The sequence below is a fragment of the Megalops cyprinoides genome, chromosome 4 (assembly GCF_013368585.1).
Source record: "Megalops cyprinoides isolate fMegCyp1 chromosome 4, fMegCyp1.pri, whole genome shotgun sequence".
Classification (NCBI taxonomy): Eukaryota; Metazoa; Chordata; class Actinopteri; order Elopiformes; family Megalopidae; genus Megalops; species Megalops cyprinoides.
This window is the reverse complement of record NC_050586.1, coordinates 37,898,846-37,919,792: the sequence shown is the minus strand read 5'-3', so window position 1 is coordinate 37,919,792 and position 20,947 is coordinate 37,898,846. Positions and strand designations below refer to the sequence as shown.

The following is a 20,947-nucleotide window of genomic DNA, read 5'->3' as shown; positions in this document are numbered from 1 at the left end:
CAAATGAACTATTAGTGAATGACCAGTATGTACTATGCTAAGAATGTATCTTAATATAGTGAATGATGGTACATACATTAGAATCTGGAATAGGTTATCTTGTAATATTGTATATGGTAAAACGGAAAAAAAAGGTACAATCTCTGTGGTAAAAAATTATGTAGTTCTCTTGAAGTAACCCAACAAGAACTGAAGTGCTCAAAGAATCCTATTCACTCCCCTGTTCCACCGCACTGTACTGGTTATACTGGTATTACAAGACTGACATCCTCGCTTTGCTGAATTGGAGAAGAAATACTTTTGATAGCTTTATTTATAAAATACTCTTAACATGGACAGTTGGGGGAGCAACACAACATCCCCCAGTAGAGAAGTAATTTATGGTCCTCTTATATGTCTTGTTTATGGCTCAAAAACAGACACAGACATAACAATCAGCTGTGATGAGAATACTATCATAAAATTATTGTGGCCAGTTATCACAGCCATCTGGGATCTGAAAATGGGTCATCTGCTTGCATTACAGGACCAAGTGAAAATGAACACCAAAATGGAACATATATGGCACTTAAAAGACTGCACATACTTACCAATGCTGCAGTCACTGTTCTGACTTTTCAGTTAAATTGATTTTGGACAAAAGTACAATTTTAGTTGAAGCTATGCTACTTATTTATGTAAGTGAAAGCAATGAAATGAAAAAAAAAAATGGCCACTGATAAGCCACTCTCATCTTCACAAAATATCATCTTAGCCTACAATAAATTTATACAATTACTGTTAATTATTATTAATAATCATAGTGGTAGTAACTATGATAATAGCATTTTCATCATTGTTGCTGTTCTTGTTATCTTTTAAAGCGCAAGAGGTGTGTTTACGTGTGTATGTGATTTCCGCAAATAAATACTATGATTATTATTTAATCTGTGATATGTTTCTGGTTTCTGCTTTACCGTTTATTTCAAGGCTAATAATGTTTATTGATGTTTAGTAAGAATAAAGTTAATTGAAAATGTGTTCCGTGTTGTGCGAACAATAAAGTTTATTGAAAACGGAAGTTCTTCCAGTGACTGACGAAACATGGCTGCCTCCGTGGAGCATACGTGACTGCTGTTTGGAATTGATTTAAGTTGTTCTGTCTCTTCTAAACTAATTTTCCAGCTGAAGAAATATATCATCAGCGAAAAGCTGCGGAAATTGGAGATCCCTAAAAAGTAAGTAATTGATAAATATAACATATTGGGCAAAAGCGGGCAAGCAAGTAGCTAGCTAGTTAACATTAGCATTTTGAGCACGCTGGAATTTCAGCTACTTCAGAGTCAGTTAGCTAGCTAGCGCAATGATGAATGGATCTGGACTTTTCTCTAAAAATGAAAAAAAAAATGTGATGTCTGCTTTATTTACACTCAGCACAATCCTATTTAGCAATGTGAAATTAACAGTGTAAGAATTGCTAATGTTCAGCAAGTTGTGGTAGGTAAAGTCAGCATCCATTAACATTAATTAGCTGTAGGAGATAGTGACACAAGGGGTGGTAAATATTCACCGAGCTAACTTTAACGAAATGAATCACATTGGTTCAACCAAATGAGCGAGATAGGCAGATAATCTTCAGGGCTCTTGAATTGGACCAAGTCAAACCATCGATCATTGATGACAGTTACCGCGAGCAACGTGCTAGCAATGGCACAAGTAGCTAGCTACCCACGTGACTGTCCATTTACTTGATATCTGAGATATGTTGTTGACTTTTAGTTGAGACCCTCTTAAAAGCTAGCCAGCCTCTTTGTGTGAAATATCCATGAGGCTCTGTGGGTAGCTATGCGTTGATTTATCTACATGCGTGGATTTTTTCCCCCCAGTGTGGGATGAAACTGGGATATTTATGCACTTGTGTGTATTTCTACCGATTTATAAACCTTGCCTCACTCTGTGCTTTTCAGGTGGCCACAGCAAGGTTAGCCAAAGTGTATTTGAAAAGATTTGTACCTAATGGCTTCTTTCAAACCAACACGAATTCCATCATACCCCAAGCTTGGAGAGAAGGTCACCCAAGACACATTATACTGGAAAAATTATAAGGTATCAACTCATAAAGAAGAAAAATTACATTGATTTAAGTCTATTTAAATGCCTTTTTTATTATGACAGAATATTTACATGTGATTTCATGTATGTGGTTCATTGATATTATTGTGGTTTTCTGCATGGTTGTTATATTCCTGTATTGCAGATAAAAATATGCAAGTACCAGATACTAAGAAACCACTATTCATGATTTTTCAATGTTTAAACTTGTTCTTATTTTTTAATTGAGATATATTTGTTTTGTTTCAAACATGTTCATGCAGAAACCAAACTTTTAAATTGAGCAGCAGAACCTCACTATCTTGCATCAATCTGCCCACTTCCACCTGCCAGCTGATTAAGTAAAATGTTCACTCTTCAGTTGTTGTTCCATACATGTGCTATTCAGTGTAATTTTTTGCTGTGCTGGCAACTAAGTGATGTTTAGTAATTCATCCTAATGCGAGCATATAGAGATATATTGCTCAAGCTGAAATAGATTTCAGGCTGTGATAACCATTGCAATCTCTTGTGCACTGACCAGTGCAAGCTGAAAACATTGCCAACTCATTAAGCTAGACATGTTCCCCTCCTATTTTATCACAAAATGATAATTGTATGTTATCAATCACATAGTCAGTATTTTAACGGACAGGGCCTCACTTGAAAACCCCATCAACAGGTCTCTTAATACATTCTGTCAAGCCAAGCTAGTGTTTCAACTCTTTAATTGATAGGTGTACATTAATAGTACTGTACTAAAGGATGTAATGCATATATGAAATACAACACATGTAAATTTGTAATGTAGTGCTGTGTACATTAATACAATGTATTGTGGGAAGGACTGAATAGGAAAGTGTAGCACTTCTTGTGCAATACTATGATAATACATTTATAAAATTGTGTAGCTGGTGTGAACATTTCCCAAGAGGCAGTGAGGAGAGAGGGTCTTTTTTTTGCTGCTGAGACATGTAAAAGTTTTTCCCCCCAGAATAATGTATCATAATCATCTTCATGCACATTTTTCCCTAACAGGTCAAAGTTGGGATGTGCTTATCTGATTTGCTGTAATATTCCACATATTTACAAAGTCCTGCTTTAGTTTGGAATCAGCTCTGTTCACTTTTGTTTTTGCTTGTTAATTGTTTTGCAGACTCCCATCCAGATTAAGGAATTTGGAGCAGTCACTACAATAGACTTTTCTCCTCTGTCCCCATACAATTGTGCAGTCACTGCATCAACAAGGGTAGGTTTCTGTGACGGGCTCATATAGTGGCTTAATTGGCATTACTGCTCATTCCTGTTGAGCTACCCAGTTATGGCTTTTCAGCTTTATACGTTTGAATGTTATATGAGTACATCAACGGCTAATTACAAATATGATACATAGCTGGCTGTAATCAGTTTGTTACATTTTTAGTTTTTTATCATTTCATTTTCATTTGATACCAAAGGACCTAACAGTAATAGTTCTTGTTTTTATCTTATATTACAGAATAGTTTCTTAAATTATATCGGGTATATGATGTGGGTTGTGTAACCACTTTAGTGCCTTGATACAGTATATTTGCGAGAAATAAAATAAAATAAAAAAAGATGCTTCAACTTGTCCCTGATTAAGGACTCTTTGTACTAATATGGTGAGTGCATCTTCTTTTTCAGATCCACATATACGGGCCCTACTCTCAGGAGCCTGTGAAAACCTTCACGCGTTTCAAAGACACAGCCTACAGTGGCACGTTCCGCTCAGATGGGCAGCTTCTGGTGGCAGGAAGCGAGGACTCCGTGGTGCGGCTGTTCGACGTCAGTGGCAGAGTGGCGCTCAGGCAGTTCTGCGGGCACTCCAAGTAAGGTTACTCATCGTCAAGCAGAGGCACGATTATGGGGGTCATTCTCCCTGGACCTGTCATTTGGGTTGATATGTCCCAGCCTAGCTCTTCAGAATCACACGCTGTAGAGAAATGAATTGGTCTACTGGATTTTGATGGTGTAAAACCAGAGATGCTCGCTGCTGGAGTTATGGCAAGCACTGTAAAGCTGTGTTGGCTGAGCCCATAACAGTCTGGTTGAGGTGTTTGGGATGCGGATTGTGACACAAAAATTGTATGTTTATTGTGACGTAATGGTAGCCAAGGCCTTTGACCGACATATGTGTGTTTTCAGTGTATGCATTCAGTTAGCACTGGACCAGGAGGTAACGCAATGTGACTGTAGATTAACAATTTATGTGGAGTGACTGTATGAGGTCAGTAAACATGTTTCCAGAGCTGGAAAGTGGATATTCCTTAGAAGTGTTTGAGTGAATGTCAGTTGGCTGGTATTTACGTAGTTATTTAATCTATTGGTAGTCAAGTCCTTATTCCACAGAGCAATGTATTACTACCATGGGTGTTTGCAACAATGTTGACAACATGCATTGATATTGAACGTGTGTTGATCTTCTCACAGGGCAGTACATGTCACAAACTTCACATCAGATCGGTTCCGGATATTTTCGGGGTCTGATGACTACACATGTAGGCTGTGGGACATCCCAAATTCAGTTGAACTCGTCACGTATAGTGAACACACTGATTACGTGCGCTGTGGGACCACAAGCAAGTTGAACCCTGACCTTTTTGTCACAGGTGAGAGAAGCATGGTTTTTCTGAAATGATGATTCTCTTAGTGAGAACACCCTAGTAGCTTCTTCTGGTTATTCATGTGTGGTAATGGAATTTTGTTACACCATTTGATGCTCATGTTTTATTTTCTAGCAGTTGCATGTGGCAAGTAAATCTAATCATAGTAGCCCATCTTTTGATTTACATTTTAATTACAAATTCCTCCCTGTAATTACAAGCCAGATGTCACTCTTAAAGAGTGATGAGTCAACTGCAAATATGCTTTTGGCAATTATGTACATACAAGTGTATAGCAGTGCCCCACAAGTTCTACAGCTACTAGTAAGATTGATTCCAGCTGTCTCCTATAGAGTTCCCACTGTTGTGAGGAGACTCTTAGATATATACACACAGTGGAATCATGACTACTCTAGACCTCTCAGAGCAGTATTGTGCAGTTTGTATTTAGCAGTCAGGGCCGGGGAACATTGCACAGTTATTCACATTGTGCTACTTTTGCTGCCCTCACAGGCTCTTATGACCACACCATAAAGGTGTTTGATGCACGGACAGACAAGAGCGTGATGACCATGGATCACAGCCAGCCCGTCGAGAGTGTCCTGCTGTTTCCGTCTGAGGGACTTCTGGTGTCAGCAGGTAACTGGTAGTCTTCATTGGTCAGCTCTGGTGTAATACACAGACAAAACTGTAACAACAATATAGTTCTATAAAATAATAAAATAAGAAAGATTTCTGCTAAACAGGCAAATATTGTGATGTAAAGGATGTTTGTTGGCCTGGTCTCACTTGAAAATGGCACACAAGGTATTGTAGCTATTGGATTGACCTTTTTAAACAGTTTTAAGTGTCCTGACATTGTGTGGGATAGCCAGACTGAGTGCTGAGGTTTTAATACCCTTCAGGTGGGCGGTACGTGAAGGTGTGGGACCTGCTGAAAGGGGGCCAGGCACTGGTGTCCCTGAAGAACCACCACAAGACGGTGACCAGCCTGTGCCTGAGCAGCTCTGGGCAGAGACTGCTATCAGGGTCTCTGGACAGGTGAGAGCGGGCTCACGGGAGGGTCAGCAACTGCCGGCAGCCCAACAAGGGATTCTCTACACCGTATACCTTCAGCAGAAGCACCATAAGGTGTTTCCTATGCTGCGAGCAGAGTTCGTTTTCAAATGCTGTCTGGGGAAAGGTTTGCTTTTGGGGAAGTTCTAAGATAATTTGATGTGTTATGTTTTGCAAAGGGGCAAATTGGTTTGTGTTTGACACGTATACCTTTAAATGTGAAAGTGTATAAACGTAGGCTCAGTGAAACATGGGATGACTTTGGGATCTGGGATGAGCACTGGGCTGCCTTTTTTTCCTTTAGTGAACTGGTTATTTGTGTGTTTGTTGTTTTCCCCCTGCAGACATGTGAAGGTTTACAACACAACAACCTACAAAGTGGTTCACAACTTCGACTATGCTGCCTCCATTCTGAGCGTCGCTCTGGCTGTAAGTGAACGTCATCATTCAGTTACCGCACTTAAGGGCGCATTGGTAGGCCATAAGCAGTCCTTAACTGAAGGCGCTTTTCAGTTTTTCTAAATTGCACTGTTTTTGCTTAAAGCTGACCCCACAGGCCACAGGGTGCTAAAGCTTATCTGTCTGTCTGCGTTCAGCCTGAAGATGCAGTTCTGGTGGTCGGAATGACAAACGGGATCCTGAGTGTGAAACACAGGAAGTCTCCAGAGGAGAAGACGGAGGCCCTCAGTAAAAGGAGGCGGCCAGCGTACCGCGTCTTCGTCAAGGGGCGGAACTACGCGCCGAAACAGGTGGGATGATGACTTTGTCTGCTTTGTTTGCCTTGTGGTGGATTGTCTTAGACCAAGCCAAACTGTTACAGCAGATGAATGTAACTAAAGTCCTCTTGTGAGTTTCAAACTGTGCAGGCATTGCTGTCTTTTTCTTTAATTTTTGGTAAGTTTATGCCAACACAAGGTAGTGTTGATGGTACAGGTTTTACTTGAATAAGCTGAAAAAAGGCTTAATTGGTTCGTATAGTGAGTAGTGAATATTGACATTCAGTATGCCTGCCTCATGACAGTTTGTTTTTCCTCACATGTAGGATGATTTCTTGGTCAGCAAACCAGTCAAAACGCATTTGAAAAAGTACGACAAGCAGCTGAAGGGATTCCAGGTCTCTAAAGCTCTGGACACGGTCCTGGAGGTGAGTTTCATGATTGTTGTTGACTCTGACTGAGAGTGACTGTTTCTCCTGTTGACTCTTCAACCTTTACTTCTCTAATGTGCCACACAGTTTAAAAAATTGGTTAGTCATAACTGGAATGCAGCGAATGGTTCCCAGCAGTGCTCCTGGGGAGCTGCTGACCAGATTCACCACATCTGATTCCTCAAGGAGTGGAGCTGAGTTGGGTTTGTTCCATCAGATCCTCAACTGAGTAAACTCAGGGCCTCATTTTAACAGTGCACTTTGTGCTTACCTTTGAATCATATGTTCAAGCAAGCACTGTGCGTTTTCCTTTCTTTCACATGTGTTCTTAATTTTAGACATCAGGGAACTTTTTTTTTTTTTTTTTTTATTCAAAGCATTGCTGTCAGATTGACTCTCGTGAGCTCGATCGAACTGTGCTAGCTGCTCATTTTGAGTGAGATTCCAGGTTTAGAACATGCTCTGGATGTGTAGACATGTGTCTGCTGTCTCTCAGCCCTGGATCAGAATGAAGACCCCTGAGGTGACCGTGGCAGTGATGCAGGAGCTGAACCGCAGAGGGACCCTGAAAAACGCCCTGGCCGGCCGCGACGAGAAGGGCCTCAGCGTGCTGCTAAGCTTCCTCATTAGGTACGCCCGGGTCCTCTCCACAGAGGTGGTCAATCCTGGCTCCAGTGGCTACGTACTTCTGTCTGATTTCTGAGGTGTAGAGATCACACCAGTCCCTTCACCTGTTATGTCACCATAGGACGTTTTTAACAGATTCGCTAATGCACTGATTCTCAGTCCTGCTCCTGGGGCCCCCCTGCTCTGCACGTTTTCCATCTTTCCCTGCTCTACCTACCTGACTGAACTCATCAGCGGCACTTTTGACTAGCTGAGCACGCCTGATTTAATCAATCAGGTGTGTTTGGAGCAAGGATAGATAGAAGATATGCAGGACAGGGGGGCTCCAGGAGTAGGATTGAGAAACACTGCATTAATGTAATCTCATAACACAAACCTGTACAGCACTGGGTAACTTGATTCTGATGTCAGTTGAGTTTTCCTGAAAATATTTTTTCCAGAGTGTGCAACCATAGAATCCTAGCTATACAGGATGTATTATCTATTTAAAGAGAATGTACCATAAATAATGTGCTGATCAAATCTTTCTGTTCTATTTTAGCAATGTTGTTGATCCCAGATTTGCTCCAGTTCTAGTGAATGTTGCTGAGATGATTTTGGGTAAGTATTAAGGATACACGTGTTTGTCTATATCTTAAGTTGTAATGAGGGGTTGCATTTTTCTAATACATTGTTCAATAACTAGAAAATATATCCTATACTGTAATTTATATTGTGCTATTATGTAAGTAGTAAACATTTATATAAATTATATAAAATGTGGTCTAACATTTGAAAGTTGTACTACTGTAGTTTTTTTCTGCCATTCTTGAAGTCTTTTTGGTAAAACCCATTAGATGACTTATACACAAAATTATATTATAACTGCAAAGAATCAGATAAATGAATACAAATGGTCAAATGCATATCCAAAATTTTTTCAAAAATCCCATTTTTAAGAGTACACAGAATTGTAAATGCATGGGATAACTTGCTAGGATTTATCCAGATCCAGAGAGCGTAACACCAAGCTGGACACAGTGATAGATTCAGTTGGGGATATAAGCAGACAAGGCCAGATAGTCCAAGCGGGACGTTCTCATTTTTGTACTTTGTTCTTATTTTCTCAGTGTCCCCACATCGCTAACTTTCTTTGTGTGCATGTGTGTTCAGACATCTACACGCAGGTGGTGGGGCAGTCCCCAGTAGTGGACAAGCAGATCATCAAGCTGCAGGAGCTGATTGAGAGGGAGATCGACCTTCAGCAGGAGCTGGTGGAGGTGCTGGGCATGCTGGACACCCTCTTCGCCACCATGACAACCAAAAAAGAGGTCGCCGCCCCAGAGGGCAGAGCCAATGGGGTGCCGGCGACTGGGGCACAGGGCCAGAGCCTACAGGCTTCCTGATGCCTCCTGCTGACTGCTTTCCAGGCCTGGCGCGGCTCCTGTATGGCATCTGGAAACTCATTGGAGAAGGCAGCTGCTAGCTAGGGCACAGAGGAAAATTCCGGAAGTGTGCGTGTAAATATCCCCACCACAAAAGTGTACAGTCAAGTGACCAGGAAAGTATCCACCTTTCATGTGATCATTGGGTACATGCTGGGACCTTTGCACTTGGTGGTATTTTGGGGAAAAAAGACTGCCTCTAAGAAACATCAGCATTTGTTTAATAACAAAAGGAGGCAACATTGAAGAGATGCCTCAGATACACATCCATATGTTCTTTAGAAAGAATGTGTGGACAGGAACAAAAAAGTCCCACTTTTTGTCAAAACATACAGAAAAATAATGAGTTTAGTAGGAATGTCAGTAAAATGTGTTAGACTGCGACAGGCTGTTTTCACTGTTTTAATTGTATATATTCTAGTGTGTTCTGTTTTTGGCCTTTTCAAATCCCTGCAATGGAAAATGCCTGATAGGTATAAACTTTACATTTTAGATACTCCTTTTTAAGCATCAAGACTGAGCTTCTAAAGATTATGTTGGAAGACTAGGTTTGCATAACAGAGTACAGGTGCCTATGTTTCATAAAATTTATTCAAAGAGTAAACTTTTCTATGAAATATTTTTTCCTGTGTGTTGCTTGTGACTGGTATTTTTAGTAGCAAAATTGGATGCAAACACAAGGGGGCACTGTGGTTATATTCAGTTATCAAAAGGGACTTTGCACAAGAGCTGTGTAAACTTGTTTCTCTCCCTAAAGCCAAAGACCCTCAATATACACTTGCCCCTCTGGCTGTTGGTAACATCCATCAGCCATTTATTCTTGTGTGCTACATTGCTCCACCATTCAGACAGACAAAGGAGCTACAGCTGTTGCTGTGTGGTACCATATTCCATGTTAATCTGCATGGTGTCTCAGTAGTGTACTATGGAGGGCATTCTATAATGTGAGGTGTTGAAAAGAATCCAGAAAACAAATGCCATGTGAGTTTAGGTTGCACCCCAAACATGATTAATTTAGAACTCAAAATATGACACAGGCCCAATACCACAAGTATTGGAGAGGAGTAATGTAAGCCATTAAGAATTAAAGAGGAGTGTAACGTGGATGGCTCCTCTCCCAGAGCAGTCCTGGAGGTGATCCAGCTCTGCAGGGTTACCTGAAGACCATTGTGGTTATGTCGTCTGTAACGCTGCTACCTGGACGCAAGGGTGCTGATGACACCCTGGGATCCTCAGCTCAGATGTCCCAATGCATTATTCAGGTTTGTGGTGGATAGCGGTATTTATGGAAGCAGACTTGTGCCCTTTTGAGGTAATGACATGTGAGTTGGCTGTTTTTTTCCTAGAATATAAGACAAGTGGTTCCCCCAAAAAAAGTGTTCAACTCATCCACTTTCAATGGCATATAACAAGCAATGCAGCACATGTTATGTATGTATTTTATACATGACATGCATTAATTATTCAGGAGTAACACTGGACTTTGTGATTTCTCCATGACAATTTCAATTTAAGAGTATTTGGTTAATGTGATTGCTCTGTCAAACATTTAAGAACACAGTCCCAACAGATATATTTTGCAAGGTTATTCCATCTTGGAACATGGCATTTTGAGAAAGTTTACAAAAGGTAATACCTTGAGATTAGAGAGCCTTGATGGACATGTCCATTGTAATAACGAAATGAATGAATAATTCAGTCAGGCAACACTTATCCTCCCTGTTCAAGGCTCTGAAATAAGCAACTATAAATAGCCTGGGGGAATGCAATTTTACAGCAAATCGAAAAGTAGACCATATTAGATAAATCATTTTTAACTTACACTTTTGGGCATGGATATCCTCAAAAGGCAAATTTCAGTAGAGTTTATGTTTTAGAAAATCATAAATGCGGTTTCCACTTTGGATAAATATGAAGTACATAACATTCGTATTGTGATCCTGTAGTGTTTGAAAATGCAGGCCCTGATTTAAAAAAAAAAAAAAAATGCTTGTTGAGGATGCCATTTTTATACCTAAATGTATGTAATGTTGTAATGATAATTATGCTCCTCCACTGTCAGGCTAAGGCCCATCAGAGGTGTATGCCTCTCCCTCCTTTAGCCCCAGTGGGATTTGTCATGTGCCCTTTCAGCCTTTTTACACTGCTTATGTCCAGTTCATGACAAAAAAGCAAGGTGATTCGAGCAGCGGTTAATGTCAGTGATACAGCTGAGGTATTTTGTAAACTTAGTCCAGTGTACAGTGTACACAAAAAGCCAGGTAATAAGGTTGTGTTTTACTAAATGTTCAGCTATTATATTACATTCGCACGATGCTACAATGAAAGCCAAGAGTAGAAAGGATACCAAAAACACAGTGAAATTTTACAGGATGGACAACACTGACTGTTATAGTACCCTGTCACATAGTTGTGCTATATGGGTGGGGTAATTGCAGGCATGAGCAGTGGCAGAGACTAAGCCATGCACCCCAGACCAGGGACACTGCTCTTCTACCAGTGAGAAAACCCAGATTGCTTGTTAAACTTTGCTATATAAATGGGCTGTGTGTTGCTGCAAGGGATTTAAAAACACCTTACATAAAGCACTGTTAAAAGAAAAGCTGCCACTACACAATTTCAGTATTCAGAAACCCAGGGAATGAGCTGTCCCCCCGCTTTTGTCCTCTTGTCAGATTATAATTCATTCTGTTCATCACAACAAGATCCTTCTTCCACCCCTCAAAGCACAAATTCAGACCTCTGATGAGCATTGTTCACACTGGTACATGCTAAGACGCATAATGTCCTAATACGGTTTACATTCATAATTTGAAGTTATTTATGAATGCATGAACTTAGTCCCCTGTCATGTGGCAAACATTGTGACATAACCACAGCCTATATCAAAGCTATTATGAAGCAGATTTCAGTTACACTGATATGTTGTTCATATATCGCATTTACTTTTGCTACATGTAAGAAATGGCAATCATTTTATAAAATGTGCACATTATAAACATGATAATGCAAGCAAGCCAGATACCACACAAGTTTAGTGTTTTTTGATGATGAGTCATTACTGAGTACAATTTATTCATTTATTTATTTTACCACACTGTCAGAACAAGGACTGAAAACTATTTTGCTTACCTTTTCAATTTTCTTTGTATTCTATGATACTGTATTTTACATACAATGGAGGCAGAATATGAATTCTAAAGTCTGAAAGCACATATGGATTCTCAGCATTTTGGCAGAAAAGAAATATATAATCAGATGGCAATCAAGATTCATGTCAGTACCATGACTAAGGAAGGTTATGTATTTTGGTGCCACAAAAATGCACTGGCCACCTTTATCCCAGAAATACATTTCCAGGGTTTTTGAAGGCAATTACCTAATTGATGGAGATATAAACAAAAGTTTATAGGAAGACTTGGATAGCTATCAAAGTTGTCAAATCCTGCAGAACCTGTTGTCCAGGTAGGTGTAAATATCCTAAGTGACTTTGCTCTGCTGGGCGATATTTCTTCCACTTTCAGTCTCTTTACATCTGCTCTTCCATGAAGCCATTGCACATGGGGAAGCATTCAAAGTAAAGCTAGAGATGATGCTCACTACAGCAGCCCTGCAGTTAAATCTAAAAATCAATAAATGCGAGCGTCCATGTTCATGCTGGTCCTACCTTTTAAAGCTGATAACAGCTGTGAGTTCTCACAAAACAAAAAACAGCCAGTATTCAGGCCTCACACAATTATCAGACAAGGGTAGCATGCCTAAAGAATATTACCATTACATGTACCTTGCCCAAGGGCACAGCAGCAGTGGTTTCCCAGGGAATTGGACCAGAAACCTTTGGGTTATCTTCCCCCTTTTTAAAGAAATTTTGTCTCCATTCTGCAGCTTAATGTAAAACTAAGCCAAATATGAAGTTCCAATATTACCTGTTAAAAAACGACCTTATGCTAAATGAGTTTGCTACAGTAGATACCTTAGTTCTTTGCACATTAACATCTTACACAGTGGCATATTCACTGAAATAAAAGCATCCTGCTGACTGACAGAAAAGCAATGCCCCAACCAGGATCCAAACCAGCAAACCTGTGGTTATAAATGTTGTGGCAGAGTGGCATAGTGGTTATAGATTGTAAGTGGTCTTGTAACCACGCTCATTTCGCTTCCCCCCCATTTCATTACCTGGGGTGCACAATTACCTTACACCATCAAATATGATGGTCGCTTTGTCGCTTGATAATTGACCTGAAAATAAATAGCATGTTAAAACGTACCCAGCGTTTTGAATCACATAATCTACCTCCATTTTTTTCTTCCAAAGCACACCTGCAGAGGGGGTTAACCTTCTCCCATCATGTTTCGTCTCACGGTGCGATTTCTGCCAGGTTTCTATCTGAACATGTGACGCTGTTATTGTGCGGCTCTCCATGTGACCCACCAGTAGGCTGCTGCCGCTGGGCCGGCTCCCCTCGCTCACTCACATTAAGCCGGGGAGGGATCTGTTAACTCACGGACACTTTTCTGGGATCCGCGTAAAATCAGTGGTTACTGACCTTTCTAAAGCGTACCCGAATCTCATACGAACCGAGACGAAGCCGACGGATATAATCTCTTTACGGTTAATACTGCTTGTCTCAGTTTGAAATAATTTTGTCAACTGCCCCAAAGCTGCTGCGATGTGGAAGTTCTAATTTGCTAAAGTGTTGCGGTGTACTTAAATTCAACAGGTCCGGCTGACGCGTGAATTGAGGTAATGTGCACTTTTATTATAACCAAGGGAAAGAGTTGTGTGTAGCATTTTCTGTCAATGATATCGTTAGCGCTGGCAGCTAATCTAGTCATCTTAAGTCACTTTTATTTGGCTAGGAGTTGCAGAAACAAAACATTTAATGACAGCTTTACTGTGACGATACTCTGTCGTGTTTAGATGACTGTATTCATAATGTTAGACCTAACGTTGTCCTCAACTGGCAACAAGGCACATACATTTTCAGGACGTGCAGTGGAATATTATCGATGGTTAACAATATCTGTTTCTTAAGTACCAACGAGTAGTTTGTGTGTGTGTGTGTGTGTGTGTGTGTAGAGAGAGAGAGAGAGAGCGAGAGATAGAATAAATGCATTATGTTGCGCATGTAATTGCAAGACTGATTAGTTGCGCAAATAAGCCATGAAGCTCAGTGAAGCTTCATAATAGTAAACAGTCTTTGTTAAATGGTGGCTGAAGTCAGTAAAACACCTGATTTTAGAATTTCCTGGACTGATTTCTGAGTTTCGTGTGTGCTTTGAAAGCAGTATCAGTTCGTCCATCTAAATTCGTTTTCCTGGACTGTATTTGCTCTGCCTGTTTCTACACAGGTAGTCTAAGTAAGCAGGTCGTTTAGAATGGTCTGTTTAAGAGTTTTTGTACTTTCGAAGACACGCCTTCTTGCACCTTTCAAGTCATGCCAATTTGGTAAAGCAACATTATTAATATCTTGGAGTAATACAAATATATCGGCTTGTGATTGCAGCATAAATGTGCATAATTGTGCACAGCGTTCTTTTATCATTTTAAGATAACTTTCAAACAATCCTTTGGTCAGTCAGTACCTACTAACTTTGCTTTTTCCTTTCTCAAAGATTGACAGTGCTACTGGTAACATTTTGCTCCTCATCAGTTTAGTTTCTGGTTTATTCTAGCTATCTATATAGCTATATATAACTTGATGTAATAGATTTTTAGATGTAAAAACTTAACATGTTGACCTTAAATGCAAATCTTGACCTATCACATTCTAAGCTAAACATTGATGATTTCATAAGGGGTGTCTTTGGTCAGAATGGGGTGTTTTGAAAAACATATTAAGATTTAGAAATGCATCCAGTAAAGGAAAATAATTAACAACAACAGTGAGAGGTGTTAGTGTAGTGTATGACTTGGGGTCTGAAACATTTTCCATTCCCTTTTAAACTTGAGGGGAAGAAATGGTGGAAGAAATGATATCTAGGTCTATGTTTGCTCTGTTCTCTGTTTATGCACATTTTACTGAAGTGCATTCCTTGTAATCTACTCAGTATCATCAGAAATGCCAAAAGAAGTCAGCATAGAGAGGATACATAGTAACATATCACAAACGAAACAGTTCATTCATGCCCCCTCCAAAAGATCAATAATAGGAAAACATATCATTATATGAGGTCAACAGTTTTGATCCTGTTAACTAATTATTGTCTTTTTTCTTTGCCGGTGATGTATCTGCTCCCACATAAACACTCTCAAACCACCGCAACAGGTAAGGACACCATACCTCACAGCAAAGTGCATAATGAAAAACATTGGGGCTTTTTGGTAAATACAGTTGGTATTGTTAAAGCTTTATTGTTGTGTTGTCCACCTTCACAATCATTTCCTCCAGACTGATTGCTTGTATCTTTTGAAGTGTACAGCAGTAGTTGTTTTTTCCCCTGCAAGATTACTGAAGTAAGTAGTGAATTGTGGTAATGGAATGCTACATCTCCTGTGTTAAAAAGAGAAGGAAGCTGTCTCACATGGGCCAGTGGAGAAAATGACAGATTTTCATCACTAATGGCTGGAGAGTGGCTATGGTATTGTTTCTCTTGCAGTTCTGTGCCTCTTATTCTATTGCAGGAATTCTATTGTGTGTGTGTGTGTTTGGGTGTGTTTGGGGGTGTGTGTGTGTGTGTGTGTGTGTGTGTTTGGGTGTGTGTGTGTGTGTGTGTGTGTGTGTGTGTTGTCCTGATCTGTCACTATAGTTTGATTGACACATCATAATAATGCCGCAGTATGAACAGACAAGAACAAGAGAATTTACACCTCAGGTCACCTCATACAGCAGGTGTGCATATCTTTGATTCTTTTCACATGGTGATTTGCGAAGGTGTTAGTGGGAGGTGAAACTCAAAACACAAGCTACAGTCTCATTATGTAAGTGACGTGTGGAACGTAAGCCGTATTGAACATGACTCTCTCTTCCTTCAAAACATCCCTGTCCTGAAAGCAATGCGAGGGGAAAAGCATGTCAAACATTTACAGTTAGTCATTTAGCAGTTCCAAAATATCTTAAATAGTGCATGTAATAAGGCAGATGAATAGCAGTACATATGCAAATCAAAAATAAATAAAAAATAAATTAGTATTAATAATACAAATACAACCACTACTAATAATAATACCCACCATCAAAATAATTATCATCATTGTCATTATCACCAACACCATAATCATAATAATAGTGCAGCCAGGGAAAGGAACTATAGTCAAGTCCTCCAGGATGCTGGCCATGTGTTAAAATGGCTGTTCTACTCTACATTGGAGGTCCCTTTCTAATTTTTTGACACTTGTGCCTCATTCATTTTAAGATAATGGATGTTAAGAGTTATGTCCCCTGCCTGTAAGTAATACCCTTGATACTAACTCAAAAGAGCAGAATGGCCATGCATACAAATGACAAATGACATGCAAATTCCTCTGATTTGAGGTATCATGATCCCCTAACATTGATGAATGGTTTGGCCTTCCTGCATGCCCATGTCTTGCTTTGGATATGGTTTTCTTGGCATCATTTGTAGATTGTCTTCATTCCGGGCTTTTTCATTTTTCCAAGAAAGGTGAATCATTCACTGATGCGTGACAAAACATAAGGCTCTTGCAAAGAACTCTCCCCGCCACACCCTCGCACCAGATAATGGAACAAGTGCAGTGACATGGTGTAATTTCTGAATCAATACAGGGAAAATTATACAGGAAGCTGTTTGTGAATTATGAAACATTTAGTTTAAAGAATCAAAAAGTATCTGTATTGGTTCAATTTTTGGTCAGAAAAAATATACAGTCCAAGCAGATCTTTGAACTGTTTCTGAAAATACTTTTTTTGATCCTTTTTGGTATAGAACTATAGAAAAAAGGAATTGAAATGGATCAAAGATGTGAAATAGGTAAAATAGGCCCATGAGGGTTGCCGCGGGGAATGGGCTGACGTCCCCTTGTGTGAAGCTCAGGCAGGAAGTGACTGATGGCCGGTGCAGCGCCAGCTCCGGCTGCGCAGGAAGGCTGTGGCTGCCGAGGGACAGAAGCGGTGGGCTTGTTTACAGAGAAACACCGGCAATCTGTTTTTCTCTCCCCCGAGCCCTGCTTTCTCCTCACCATGACATCACCGGGCTCGGGTCTCGCTCAAAGGCGTTCTCTCGCACCCGGCAACAATGCGACAAGGCGGGGCCGTGCTCCTGAGCGCAGTTCACAGAGGGCAGCGGCTGTGAGTCATCTTTGATTCCGTGTAAATGTGGCTTGAAGAGATGCAAGCAACTGATGTCGCTTTAGATTCGCTGAAAACAAGTGAAAAATAACAATGACAGCAATATGACTAGCTTCTGAATGGAGCGTCAATTGATTCATTTCAGGATACAGTATTTAACTACATTTGCTTGTATTGGGAATAAAGAGTTATATATTCTGGGCTAATTTGTGAAATACTGAAACAATTATGGATTTGTTTGAGTATTGTTCAGTAATTATACTCTGGTGTTTGAATTTACAACAGGGAAGCTGGACTTTCCTTTATTTCTTTGTCTAAGTAACCAGTTTATGTCTTAATACAATGTAAAATGAGTACCCATATAGCTCACAGTGGATTCTGTAATCCCTGTTCTTGTGTGAAATATAACCTTTTGATCAGTGTTCATGAGCAACTTGTGCTTTAGATCACTAGGATCCATTGAGATTTGTGACCCATGTCCATGTGGAAAAAGCTGGGGACATTAACATTAGCAATAAGAGGGTATTTTTCAGATCGTATAACAGCTCTCTCCGGATACATTGTAAAATATAATCTTTTGGTGCTTTCATTCAGAGGTTTACTACACCCCGCTTGAGACAAATCAAGTGCCTATTCATTCAACAGGAAATGGTTTTAGGTCTGTTTCTGTGAAGCTAACTGCAGTGAAAGTAATAAAGGAAAATGAGAACCAGGCCAAGTGTTTGAGGATAGTGTTTCCTAATAGACAATCCATCCTTTTACATATCTCTCTCATTGGAGCGACCTAACATTAGTGTTTGCTAAGCTGTTGTAATTTGCAAAGTAATTGTAAGAATTGCAAAAACATTACAACTTGAGCAGCCAGTATCTTCCAGGAAGCGGTATAAAGAATGTTTCTACAGTATTCTCTGAAGGTAGTTCCCTCTGACTTTATGCTTTTATTTCAAACTGACAGATATAATTATTTTGGTATGGTATTATGGTCTTTCGGTAGCCTGGGGCTTCTGTCCAGTCTAACAACAATGTATTTTGTGTAACACATTTAGTGTTTTTCAAGTGTTCTTGTTTTATTAATTAGTTACGTTTTCAACACAGCATCATTGGCATGCCACTGCTGAAATATGTTGTTCTTTACCTTTCCCATGGTATGTAATTATAACACAAAGAAAACCTAAATTGAAATCATTCTTCAGTTTTGCAATTGATTACGTTCTATCTGATACTGATACAAACCTCAGAATTCCTCAGAATTCCTGTCCCTCACTCTGTGGATGATAGCAAATGAAAATAGTTTTTGGTTTGATCATATGTTAACATATTCCATATTATATTAAGATACTCCACTCCTCATGTGATAAGCTAGATTTTTTGGAATTTATATCCACTTTGGCAGTCCCTTAAAGATTCATGTTAATAGGCACAACCAGTTCTAGAAGCAGGCTGGAAAGAAGGGAGAAGGACTTTACTCAGCTTTGATAGAAATTTATGAAATGTTAAAATTTTGAGTAAAAATGTAATTGGAACAATGGTTCAGGGCAGCGACCTGTACGTGCTTCGAAGGCTCTTATGAAGACTGGAAAAACTGACTTGTGTTATGGAGTTGGGCTCCTGTGTCCATTCATCACACATTCATTAGAGGGGGGAATCCATGTTATGTACTGATGCCAAGGAGTGTAAAAATTGTGGGTGGAAATTCAGACCCCCCCCCCCACCCCCCCCCCCCCAAAAAAAAGGTGTTTGTCAGTATGTGTACATATTAAAGTGTAATGAAATAAAATGTTACATTTTAGGTTTTTTCTGGTTACTCTTTAACAAAAGTTGTTGAGTCACAGGCAAATGAAATGTAGCTCAAGGGGAAGGCTAAGGCTAGAGAATGATGGATAAGCTGAAAAGGGGTGATAGAACTGTTGGATGTGAAACTGGTGCAGTGGCTTTGCATGGAAAAGTGTGGAACAGCTCACAGTTTCATTTAAGACTATTGTTCCCTGCATGCTGGAGATCAAAGGATTAAATTGTCTGTCATTGTGTGGGCTTTAGAGTATTGGCAGCTAATTCTATGTAGGATTTTATTATGTATAGAAAAAGCAACTAGCTGCAGACTAAGCAACACAGGGTGTCTAACCTTTATTTTTTCTCCACATTGCCAATGATTGAAAGGAGGAGAACGTCCCAGCTTCACACGGCTTCGTCTTGTTAAAATGATTCTTTCTTCTAATACCCAAATAGTGCTTGTTGAACGTATTCACATGCTTTCTCTATCTCTAGAGCTCAATAATTGGTGAGGTTCCTCAGAAGGATCAACACTGTGTGTCCCTAATTTGTGTGTAGGCCCCTCCCTACCTTACGAATGTGGTCTGACTGAGTTTGTCCCTCTGTCGTTTCTCTGCAGATGCTGAGGGGATGGAGCTGAGCAGAAGAGAAGTGCCTCTATATGTAAGTAACCTCCTCTCCCTCCTCCAGTGGCCCGCGGGCCTGCCACTTAATTGAGCTGCAGCTGAAACCCAAGAACCGCTGGGGCTTTGTGTCCCCGTCCCCCGGGAAATACATTTAATTCCTCCCGATTTCCAGATGACGAAGTGCATTGAAAACCTGGCTGTCAGACGGCCTTTCCAGCGCGTCTACTGGGGGAGGGCAGAAAGGAGAGATGCATGAAAAGAGAGAAAATAATTAGTTGTTTGTTGGTTTTGTGAATCGGAGGCCTTGAGCTGTGAAGGTGTATTTATGCAGAGAGGAAATCTGTCGCAGGCGGTACTGAGTGGGAGAAGAAAGGGGGGCTGCTGAGAGTGAAATGTTTTATCTGCTATTTATTTTAGTTTGGTGAAAATTGTGGTGATTTTTTTTCCCCCTCCCCTGCTCGGTGTGTGTTTACCTCTCTGAACGCCTGGGTGGTCTGACTGGCACAGTTCGCCCAATGTCTCACGGCTAATAGGCTCTTTGTTTCGCCGTGTAACCCATTCTGCAGAGAGATGGACCATAATAGTGTCCAGTCACCTCATTAGCCTACTACTTCCCATTTGTTCCAAACACTTACCTCTCAAACACACCTGACCAATGAAAACAGGTGTAAAAATCCATGTTTTTTTTTTTTTTTTAATCAGAACCATAATGTAAAATCTGTTTTCTGACATATTCTGTTTACCAATGTTTTGTTTAATTTCTCATTGCAAAACAGATGCATGGGTAAGGTAACACACAATGATAACATAGCATAATCTGGATGTTCTCTTGGATTTTCTTCTGGAATGGCATTAATGTTCGAGGAGAAAAATCCACTGCCAGAATACATTGGCTTGTTAAGGTGATGCTTTATAACCTCACCTGTTTTTGTAAACTGTATTGCAGTTCTCAAAGCTGACCTGTAGCCAGCAGTCACACATCATGCCAATGTATGAAGCATTTAAGAAGATGACACATCTCCTGTAAAAGAGGAGTGACTTCCTCAGACCTGTGTGAAGGAATGGAATAGCAGGCACACAAAGCAAGTAAACACAATTATTATCATATTGTCTAGTAAAATAGACCTATGCACATCCCAAAGGTTTACTATGCCAGTGTATATGGGTGTGTGTCATACCAGTATAACCACTCCCATATGAACCTTTCTTGTGAACGTCCTAGCCGAATTAACAAAAGCATCTCTGTGCAACTTACCTACTTTGTGTCATGGAGTCTATATACAAAGGTCTATGGGAAAGATGTGGTTGGCATCCTCTCAGAACTGCCATGAGAGCACTCGGAACCGTGGAA

The 20,947-nt window shown here is 40.1% G+C and overlaps 2 protein-coding genes across 3 annotated transcripts in view; both read left to right on the top strand.

Moving 5' to 3' along the window:
- Window positions 1-1,083: 1,083 nt before the first annotated feature.
- utp15 (UTP15 small subunit processome component) lies at window positions 1,084-9,515 on the top strand. The gene is made up of 13 exons (XM_036527402.1): window positions 1,084-1,217; window positions 1,947-2,085; window positions 3,227-3,319; window positions 3,736-3,920; window positions 4,522-4,700; window positions 5,208-5,333; window positions 5,600-5,735; window positions 6,095-6,179; window positions 6,347-6,499; window positions 6,793-6,894; window positions 7,394-7,527; window positions 8,066-8,124; window positions 8,677-9,515. Exons 2-13 carry the CDS (start codon window positions 1,996-1,998, stop codon window positions 8,907-8,909), a joined length of 1,575 nt encoding a protein of 524 aa, XP_036383295.1. The 5' UTR covers window positions 1,084-1,217; window positions 1,947-1,995; the 3' UTR covers window positions 8,910-9,515.
- Window positions 9,516-13,439: 3,924 nt separating this feature from the next.
- LOC118776296 (rho guanine nucleotide exchange factor 28-like) overlaps window positions 13,440-20,947 on the top strand; it is a 69,419-nt gene continuing 61,911 nt past the window's right edge. For both annotated transcript variants that reach the window (XM_036526517.1, XM_036526516.1), the window contains exons 1-2: window positions 13,440-13,695; window positions 19,590-19,633. In XM_036526517.1, coding sequence (XP_036382410.1) covers window positions 19,601-19,633 — 33 coding nt within the window. In that variant the 5' untranslated portion in view covers window positions 13,440-13,695; window positions 19,590-19,600. The remainder of the gene's footprint in view (window positions 13,696-19,589; window positions 19,634-20,947) is intronic.

What these genes read in the sequence shown, in the direction of transcription:
- utp15 (XM_036527402.1), top strand. Translation starts at nt 1,996, where the DNA reads ATGGCTTCTTTCAAACCAACACGAATTCCATCATACCCCAAGCTTGGA. An exon ending in TTCTGAGCGTCGCTCTGGCT is followed by an intron (nt 6,180 to 6,346) that starts GTAAGTGAACGT and finishes GTCTGCGTTCAG; the next exon opens with CCTGAAGATGCAGTTCTGGT. An exon ending in CTGCTAAGCTTCCTCATTAG is followed by an intron (nt 7,528 to 8,065) that starts GTACGCCCGGGT and finishes GTTCTATTTTAG; the next exon opens with CAATGTTGTTGATCCCAGAT.